This window comes from Brassica oleracea, chromosome C9, assembly GCF_000695525.1.
Source record: "Brassica oleracea var. oleracea cultivar TO1000 chromosome C9, BOL, whole genome shotgun sequence".
Taxonomy (NCBI): Eukaryota; Viridiplantae; Streptophyta; class Magnoliopsida; order Brassicales; family Brassicaceae; genus Brassica; species Brassica oleracea.
Genome location: NC_027756.1, coordinates 864,940 through 875,249, shown reverse-complemented (window position 1 = coordinate 875,249; position 10,310 = coordinate 864,940). Strand labels below are relative to the sequence as shown.

Sequence of the window (10,310 nt, the reverse complement as noted above, 5' to 3'; positions counted from 1 at the left end):
TTAATTTTTAGATATGCCAATATTTGTAGGACAGTTTTTCCATTGATATTATGGTTTCAAGATAATCCGAATCTTCAGTAGTTTTATTTGTATGTAAGTGGACCCTTTGATTTCCCTTCTCGAAGACAAAAATATCATACTTACAAATCAATATCAAGTATACTCACTAGTCCTATGATATCTCCATCGTTAGTTTTTTTAGTCAAATTAATTAAGTTCTTGGACAGTGTTCAAAAAAAAAAAATTAAGTTCTTGGACCTTTTTTTTTTTTGGTCTAAAAGTTCTTGGACTTTCTATCCACTGTAACACATCAATCAATATCTTATATATACTTACTACGATATCTCTATCATTAATTAGTTTTAAATTTAATTTATTCAAACTAATTTCTTGGACTTTCTAACCATTTAATGAAACATTCCAAGTAGGATATATAATACTAGTTCGAAATTTAAATGCGTAATAAGCATTCCAAGAGAATAATACGCAATATTAAACGGATCTCCATCACATAGTTTATCGTTTGGTATATGTAAAAGAACATACTATATGATGTATTTAACGACGTCTCCGTTTAAAAATGATGATAACATTTGAATACACACAAGTGGAACAAGACTTGTAGTCACGTACATATGTGTGTTAACCTCCGATTATACACAACTCGTGTTATTTTACGTAACCCTAAAAATAACCAAAAGCTTTTGACACATATGCGACAAAGAAAAATTATCGACGCAGACACGCGTACGTATACTTTTCAAATATACTATTTCACATGTTCACTTGATAATCTCATTTAATGTATAATCATGCAAGCTGTACGTTAACAATCAATGGCATTTTCCCGTTAATACTCAACACGTTGGTGGGTAGCTTCGTCATGATCTTGCTATATAAATACCCCCTCAACTATTCTCTGACATGCACTGTCCAAAACCAAACACAAATAGAGCAAAAAAAGCTTTCTGCAAACACACACAAAATGGCAGTTAAGATTTCAGTTTTTCAATCTCTTGTCTTTCTCTTTTACCGGTTTATCCTCCGGCGGAATACTAAATCAAAATACCAAAAATGCCCTTCTACTCTCCTTCAGTCTGACCTATCACGCGACACATTGATATTTAACTTGGAAAGATCTCTTCTCAAATCCGACTCTCTCTTCCCTTACTTCATGCTAGTAGCGTTCGAGGCGGGAGGGGTGATAAGGTCATTTATCCTCTTCATTCTCTACCCACTGATAACCTTGATGTTGAGCCACGAGATGGGTGTGAAAGTGATGGTAATGGTGAGTTTCTTTGGGATCAAGAAAGATGGTTTTAGAGCGGGGGGAGCTGTTTTGCCTAAACATTTCCTAGAAGATGTCGGGCTCGAAATGTTCAAAGTATTAAGGAAAGGAGGGAAGAGAATCGTCGTGAGTTATGACCTTCCTCAAGTTATGATCGAAGGGTTCTTGAGAGATTACTTGGAGGTTGAAGTTGTTGTGGGTAGAGAAATGAAGGTCGTTGGTGATTATTACTTAGGAATCATGGAGGATAAGACCAAACATGATCTTGTCTTTGATGATTTGGTTCGTAAAGAGAAACTAAACACTGGTCGTGTTATTGGTATCACTTCCTACAACACATCTCTGCACCGATATCTATTCTCTCAGTTTTGCCAGGTCCGTATTTTTATTTATCTTCATTTCTTCAACATGTATTATGTTATAATGACGCATAAATGAAAAGGACATATAGATATAAAAGAATATATCCATGAAGAGAATAATAGTATGATTTGTTAGACTCATACCCGATTAGTAAAAGCGACATTAGCATATAAATAGTTAAAAGTGGTGAGGTTGAGAGAGACACACCTTACATTATATTTCTATTAATAGCAAATACGAAATATAAACATAGAAAGCAACAAAAACAGATCATGGCCTCTTATATCATTAAATACGAATATGAAGCGACGACACAATCTGCAGACGTAGTTATTAGCCATGACTACAACTTGTGGTTTTGAATTTTCATTACTTAAAAAAACTGATATTGTTAGATATTTTCATTCATTGTTTTCATGTTATATTCAACTGACTGTTATGTTTCAAAAAAAAAAAAAAAAAAAAATTTCAACTGACTGTCTTGTATTTTTCTCTCTTTTTAACAGGAGATTTATTTTGTGAAGAGATCCGACAAGAGAACCTGGCAAACCCTACCAAAAAGCCAATACCCTAAACCACTGTTCTTTCATGATGGTCGTCTCGCAATCAGACCAACCCCAATGAACACTCTGGCCTTGTTCATGTGGGGTCCATTCGCAGTCTTAGCCGCAGCAGCTAGACTCTTTGTCTCTCTTTGTATCCCTTACACATTATCAATCCCAATCCTATGTTTCTCCGGTTGCAGACTAACCTTCGAGATCGACGAAGTCTCATCTCAAAAGTTAAACTCTAGTGAACGCAAAGGTTGTCTCTTTGCGTGTAACCACAGAACTTTGTTGGACCCTCTATACGTTGGATTCTCTTTAAAAAAGAAAAACATCAAAACAGTAACGTATAGTTTGAGTAGAGTCTCGGAGATTCTAGCTCCCATCAAAACCGTTAGACTGACTCGTGATCGTGTCAGCGACGGACAAGCCATGAAGAAACTATTGACCGAAGGGGATCTCGTGGTTTGTCCCGAAGGAACCACTTGTAGAGAACCTTACTTGCTAAGGTTTAGTCCTTTGTTCGCGGAGATCAGTGACGTCATCGTTCCCGTGGCAGTTACGTCACCCGCAACCTTCTTCTATGGTACAACGGCAAGTGGCCTTAAGGCATTTGACCCGCTCTTCTTCCTCATGGATCCTTATCCAACCTACACAGTCCAGTTTCTTGACCCTGTCTCCGGTGTCACGTGTCAAGATCCTGATGGGAAGTTAAAGTTTGAAGTGGCTAATCATGTTCAGAGCGCGATTGGGAAGGCGTTGGATTTTGAATGCACCAATCTCACTAGAAAAGACAAGTATTTGATATTGGCTGGTAATAATGGCGTAGTGAAGAAAAATTAAATTATCTTTTTCAGGATTTGAGTGTGTAATTTTCGGTGTAAAGTAACCAAATGCTTCATTGATTTTTTTTATACATTATTATATGTTACGTAAATGTTTTTAAATAATGTAACGTAAATGTATGTGCTCTCTATTTCTCGTAATGTATAGTTGTATACTATATTTCTAGTTTGATATTATAATGATGTTTCTGGACATGGATGAAACATTTGTTTTGATTCTTCGTTTAAAAAAAAAAAATTAAAATTAATATTAAATTTGTTTATGACCTCTTAAATAGCCCTGCTCATAATATATATAGATGATTTTGATTTTGCCGCTGTTGTACATTTATAAAACAATGGTCCACAATGCCTAATAATAGTAAAAAATAGAAGGCAAATTATTTATTATTTAGCAATCATTTATATTTATCCGGACACGTCGTAAAGTTGTTAAATTTGTGCATTGTATTGGTAGGCACATGCATCATAAATGTTTAAATAACGGTCTAGCCCAAATAATGTAACCAAACAAATTTAAATCATATATACAAGTAGATACGGCCTTGTGTATATATAAATATGAATGGTTGGTATAACTGTACCTATAGTTGTGCAGATTCGTCAACGTCACTCACGTTGCCATTTCTGCAAACTCTTTGAATACGAGTTTGATTGCACCTCTCTGCAAAAGATTAAAAAAATTGAAGTGCCGTGAAAGAAATAAAAACTGTCCAGGTAGGTTCATTGTTCACTAGAATTATCATGTTCATTTTTTTATTAAAAGTAATTATCATTTTATCGATAAGATGATTAATTCAGGATAAGCTATCTACATTCTATGCAGGATGATCGCTCCAACGACATGCTTGTCTTTCTTTTGTTCCAATCTCGGGCAGAAATGTTTTAAATGCATTTTACCTTTAAGCTTACGTCGTTTTCAATCTTACGCTGCTCTCACAAAAAAAAAAAATCACAGCAAAAAAAGACTGTAATATTATTGTGAAGCAGTTCTAATTGATTTTAGAAAGTATAAAAAAGCTTAACGTGAGCAAATTTTTAATAAACCTGGTATATATTCGTTGGTAAAATAGTTATATGTATTATAGTATATTAAAACGTAACCTTTTGTTTTACGCTCACTAAGGGGGTTAGTAAACCATGTGAGCATGTGAAGTGAAATAAAGAACTTTATGTACTCCAAGCAAATAATTAAGTCAATGGACACTTGCATTACAAAAGTTTGCAAATCAATTATGTTATTATGAATTCCTGTTTTAGCACTGTTCAAATAAAGAGAGACAATATTTCAATAAACTTTTGTAGTCAATGTAATAATGAATGCATTTGAAGTTTCAACAGAAAGACCAACCTAAATATTTGAAAAAGGGACACAACATGTTGTTAGTTATAACTTATAACTTATAAGACTTGTTGCTTTCCATACTTTCATCAAAGTTGTTTCAATTTCTCTTATTTATGTACATGTATTTTGTAAATTATATTAATGGTGGATTTGTTCTGAAAAAAAGAGAAACAAATTCTATAGTACTGTTGACAAAGATAAATTGTATATAGATTGTATAATAGTTATAGTATTTTTGAGTCAATTCCATTTTGATAGGTGGTTAATATGATACTCCCTTTGTTCCAGAAAGTAAGATTCTCTAGAGTATGCACCCTTATTAAGAATTTAATAAATATTTATAATTTAATTTATTTTTTACTTTATTATACAATTTCCAATAACTTTCCACCAATGAAATTTAATCAATTCAAACATTTTCAATTAATGTTTTTCAAAAGTATAAAAATTTACCTTAACAATATAGAAAATCTATATTCGTGGAACAAAAAAAAATATCTAAAAAATCTTACAACTCAGTGAGCATGTTATAATATTCTGAAACAATAAATATTGTGTACAGCAGAAATCATTTCGTCTGTAGCCCATATGGAGCATACGGATTTAGATATGTTCCACGGTGGTGGTGGCCATCACTGTCGCGTTGGCTAAACACAAATGTGTCGACACGTGTACATGATTTGATTGGCCACAACACATATAGAGGAAAAGTCAAACATTTGATACTCAAAAAGAAAGATACGAAATGGTAACTGACACGTGTTGTTTCTTGTATTAATGGACTGGGTCATAAGAGCAACATTATCCCAATGGGGTTTCTTAATCTTTTTTTTTTTTTACTTTTCCAAATTTAGAAAAAAAAAACAAACCAATCGTGAGCCGCCACGTGTTAGTGGGGCCCGCGAACAATGTAAGAAACCCTTAAGAACCGACTACTATTTAGTAGTTTTTATAACTGGTTTCTTATAAAAAAGTGGGTCCTATGTAGGACCTACACGCTAAGAAATCCTCTAGTATCCCCAGATAAAAATGCTCTAAGGATGAAAGTTGTTGTTATTTAAGTCTATCGGCCCATTAGTTGGGTCCACCCGTTTTATAAATCAATGAGCTTTTATAAATAAGAGTGTGATCGGTGTCGAACAGCGCAACTCAGAGTAATTAATACAAAGAAAATGAGAGTAAAACTAGTGGAGTAAAGAGAGAAACTCTCTCTGGCCCATTTCCCTAGGTGCCGCTTCCATGGCTTCTCCCTGCAGTTTCAGCTTGGTCCCTCACTTTTCTACCTTTTGAAGCAGCTCACCATTCTCATGGCTCCGTTGATGTGTTCGTCTCCTCCGCCGCGGCTCCGTCTTCCGTCTTTTCCGCCGCAGCTCCGTCCTCTTGTTGATCCGCCGCCGTGTACGCCTCTTCACTTGCCGCTTGAAGCTCCCTCTCTTCTAGAACCGTCAGATCCACCTGACTCACCCTTCCATCTCGTGCTCCTTATGCTCTTCGACACATTAACCTTTTCTCAAAAGATTTCCAAATCTCCAGATCTAGAATCTCTTTTGTTGAATATGGATTTTGTGATCAGTGTTGGTATTGTCTCTCTTGTGTCTGTTGGTGACACAAGCTTAGCCTCCAAGCGTTTACTTCCTGCATGTTTATCTCAGAGATTCGCAAACTTATGCTTCACTGATGTGTTGATATCTTTGGTTTGGTATCTTGGATTTTCTCATGGTTCGTGTATGTATCTCATGTTGGTGCGGCCTTCTACTGCATTATGCAGTCCTTTTACTGTTTTATGCAGTTATACCTTTGTGGTATTCAAGTCCTTTTGTGTTCAGCTATGGCAGCTTGATGGATTAATGTTCTACATTTCCATTCATCCCGTGGATCGGGTTTTATCGGACGTCTATTATCCAAGTTCTTTCATTATGGAGCTTGTTTTTCTCCCGGTTTCATCAACTTCTTTATGTGATTTTGGTGCAGGGAGTTCAATGTTAGAGATTAGAGATACTTCAAATACTGAAGTTCTAATCAAAGGCGGTTTAGCCATGTTAAGGATTGTTAATTGTGCACTTGATGTTGTTTCAATCTCGGGATCACTCTTTGTGGTCGTTAATTCCCAAGGCTTCGTCTCAATTTTCAGCTTGATGGTCGTTGAGTTTAGAGGACTACTTTACGTCATTGGTTGTTTAAGCGTGGTGTTTGTCCCTATCTTTATTTGTTGTATTTGCTTCCTTGTAATAGTTCTTTCTTTGGCCATGATGGCTATTTTATCATGTTTTGTGAACATTTTCTCCATTATTGGAGAGTAAGATTCTATAAAATTGAGGTTTGTCCAAAAAAAAAAACTAGTGGAGTAAAAATTGTAATAAAAAAAAAGAAGAAATTAAAACCAGCGCAAGACATGTTTTCTCTCCATAAACCACGAGACAAGAAGCTGACAAAAAAAAAAAAAACCATGAGAGAAGAAAGAAACGAATTTACTCTATTTTAACAGTGACAAGCAAAAAGTTAAGTGGAATTTTTTTCATCTGATTGGCTACAAACTAGCCGAAGTGGGAGTAAATGTGTTTTACTCTTAAAATATATAGCTAGATGTACCAAACAATCATAGCCTAAAAGGACCGGTCAGCAATTTTATAATTAAAGAGGTTTTAAAATTAAAGGACTCAGTCTGCAATTTATATTTTATTTTATTTTTCGTTTTTTTTGTTTGGTGGCCACGACGATGATGGCGGCGCTCGCGACTTCCATAGCCGGAGCTGGAAGCTCCAAGATTCCACGGCTTCATCTCTCGCATCCGTTGCATCTCATATGAGAACGTCGACGTTGTCTCCGGTGAAGATGGCGTGGGTTTCACTCAAACTTCAAGGTCAGATTTTAATGGTCGTTTTCACAAAGATTGATTTAAACATTTTTTTTGGGTTTAAGTTGTTGGAAACTATCACTGATCAGTTTGAGACAGGAAAAATCTAGTTCTGTTCTTGTTTATAGCCTTTTGATTGTAATGAAATTTTGATCAAAGAAGTTGATGGTTACAAATTAGGTGTAGTTAGTGAGTTTTTATTTGGTTTTATGTTACCCTTTTAGAGAACGTGTGCTGGTGCAATCATATTCACATGTTATGTTACGTATTGAACTTATGTTGACTAGTGTTGTATGTTATAGGAGCACTAGCTGTCAGAGTGATGATGGGAATATATAGGATACTCAAAGAGAAACTATATACGTAGAAAACATAATTGCTTTATGTATGAGCTAATATCATTTTATAATGTCAACATCACTATTAGTCTACTAGCGCCATCTCGCAAGGTTGATCAAGAACGGTGTGTAGACAAAAGTAGCATGTTAGTTGTCCACCAATCCTTCCATCCGTTTTTTTATTAGACGTAATTTTAAGCTTGTGCAAACAAAATATTACTAGTTATTAATCTTGACACAATCTAACCAATAATAAAATAGACTGCAAAATACAAAATGGCCATATAACATAAAAATTAATAAATTTTACATTAAAAATTAAAACCATAATTTAATTTGGAACCAAAAAAATTCTCTAAAAACTTCCTGTATTAAATAAACGAACAGCGTATGGTTTTTGCTTGGGGAAGATGCATGTGAGTATAAACATTCTTTCACCTGGCCAAAGATCTCTATGTTTGCTTCTTGTTAGTACCACAGATAAAATAATCTGTCAAGTTATGTTATGTCAATCTTTAAGACTTCTTATCTAGAAAACAAAAAGATTTGGTAAGGGATTGAAGAGAGGCAATGGTGAAGCCAAACCAGGTTCTGTCCTGAGAGAACCATAGAAATCCTGCTAAGGTAAATAGAATGTAAGCTTCTATGTTGTCTGAAACTCCAGCTTTGTACATTTCAGCGCACTTAGCTCTGAGAACAACACAAGTGCTTTGTTTCATTCACCAACCATACTAAATACTGGTCCGGTTTGACACAAGATAGAGAAAGGGCTATAGAGATGGTTTGATAAGAGATAGAGAAAAGCTAGTACTTTATTTCTAAACAAAAACTTAAGACACAATGCAACAACAAATATAAAAACATTTTTTTTACTTGAATAAATTTAACATTTTTCCAAAAGAAAAATACTGGTCCGGTTCAGCAAGTATAATTGACATTCACAGAGATGTAATGGACATATCGTCAAACCCAAATAACAAAAATACAAAAGTTTTTAGTTTATTCAAACTTCTAATGAGTCATGAATCCATGAATGATATAAGGAAGTTTAGACTACATTGTTAGTTGGGCAATAAGGAGTCCAAGAAAGACTCAAAAGTTTCACAGTTTGTGAGATCAGCCATTAACTCAGCTTCTTCTTCTGGTGTGTTTTTTCCAAGCTTTTGAACCCATTCCTCATTCAAAAAGTCATTCCAAATGTTATCCATCTCTGAACCCATCTCTTCCTCTCCAAGAAATTCTTGATACAATTCGCTGTAAGTAAGAGAGCCCACAATGCCTCCATGTGACGCATCTATACCTTGGTTCACTGGAAGATCTGTGGCTTGTGCTTCCATGGATTCATTTATCAAAGGAACATTGTCTTGTGCCTCAAGATGTAGCTGCACAGCTGAGTTTATAATGACATTCTCATGCTGTTGTTGCTGAGTCTCCATAGGAACCGTTGGGAGGTCATTGTTCTGTCCTTTATACTGATCATTTGGCTGAGCCGACCATGGAACATGATGCTCCTCCTGATCCAAAGCTTGATTCATCATAACTGGAACCTGTGAAGGGCCAGATAATTTTGAGCCTTCTCCTAAATGTTGTTGCTGAGCAGCAAGTTCTGAAAGAGCTGAGAGATCATTTTTCTGTCCCAAACACTGATGATTTTGAGCCAAACCTAAAGCAGAAGAGCCAAAGTCTTGATTCTCCATCATGCCTTGATCATATGGTTGAGCCGAGTATGGACCAAAATATCCATTCCATTGCTGCTCCTCCTCCCCCTCCTCCTCCTCCATGGCTTGAGCCGAGTGTGAAGGACCCGTCACATGTCCCCCAAAAAGGTTATGGCGTTGCTGCTGGTGGTCCTCCATATGTGAGACATAGATTGCTTGTCCTGCAAGAATATGATTTTGCTGCTGACCTAAACATTCTCCTGATAGCTGACCATAAGAACCAAAGTCTTGGTGTTTCTCCATGCTTCCATTCACTGAGAAGTGTTGACCATAGGACCCAAAGTCTTGATGTTGCATCATACCTCCTCCATTCAATATTGTATAGTTTGAGTCTTGTACCATAATCTGTTGACGAGACAAGTATGAGACAACCTCGCGAGAACAAGATCCAGTCCACTGCTCCATGCCTTGAGCTTCATGAGTCTCCACCGGAGCGTCCAAGTATTGAAGTTCTTCACCAGCAGCAGCAACACCATGATGAATACTGTCTCCCCGTTCACGTCCAATCACAATAGGTAAGAATCTTGGAGCATATTGAGCATTGTCTTTACGCTTACAAAACCGGATTCTACACAGAACCACTTCTTGAAACCACGGTTCATCTAAAACAAACTCATGCATCGTCCAACCAGTTGTGATCCCATCTTTCACTGTTGCACTGTTAGCTTTGAAGCTTATGTGCCTCTTAGTACCGACGTTAGCTCCATCTTGATTCTTTATCTGAGCCACAACACCACTCGTCTTCCATATACCTGACTCACCGACCGTTCTGCTCGGTCTCGTCGAATCAGCTTTTTGCTTCCCTGGACGTTTATTCCTCCTGACGAAGTAAAACCATTCGTTCTCGCGGAATCTAACATGCCTTACGTGCTGTAGAAGCCACGGCGCTCTCTCGTACAGATTCTGCATGTCGGTTATGAAACTACATCGTTTGCCTCTAACGAGTCTCCAGTGAAGGATGTTGAGGAGCTCAAAGTTTGTGGGTTTGAAATACGACCGTCCAGTCCCCTTCAT

The 10,310-nt window shown here is 36.4% G+C and overlaps 2 protein-coding genes across 2 annotated transcripts; one reads left to right on the top strand and one right to left on the bottom strand.

Annotated features, from left to right (window-relative positions):
- Positions 1-943: 943 nt before the first annotated feature.
- LOC106317070 (probable glycerol-3-phosphate acyltransferase 3) lies at positions 944-3,174 on the top strand. The gene is made up of 2 exons (XM_013754929.1): positions 944-1,663; positions 2,158-3,174. Exons 1-2 carry the CDS (start codon positions 986-988, stop codon positions 3,037-3,039), a joined length of 1,560 nt encoding a protein of 519 aa, XP_013610383.1. The 5' UTR covers positions 944-985; the 3' UTR covers positions 3,040-3,174.
- Positions 3,175-8,639: 5,465 nt separating this feature from the next.
- On the bottom strand, positions 8,640-10,310 carry LOC106314055. Its single transcript, XM_013752002.1, has one exon. It carries the CDS (start codon positions 10,308-10,310, stop codon positions 8,640-8,642), a length of 1,671 nt encoding a protein of 556 aa, XP_013607456.1.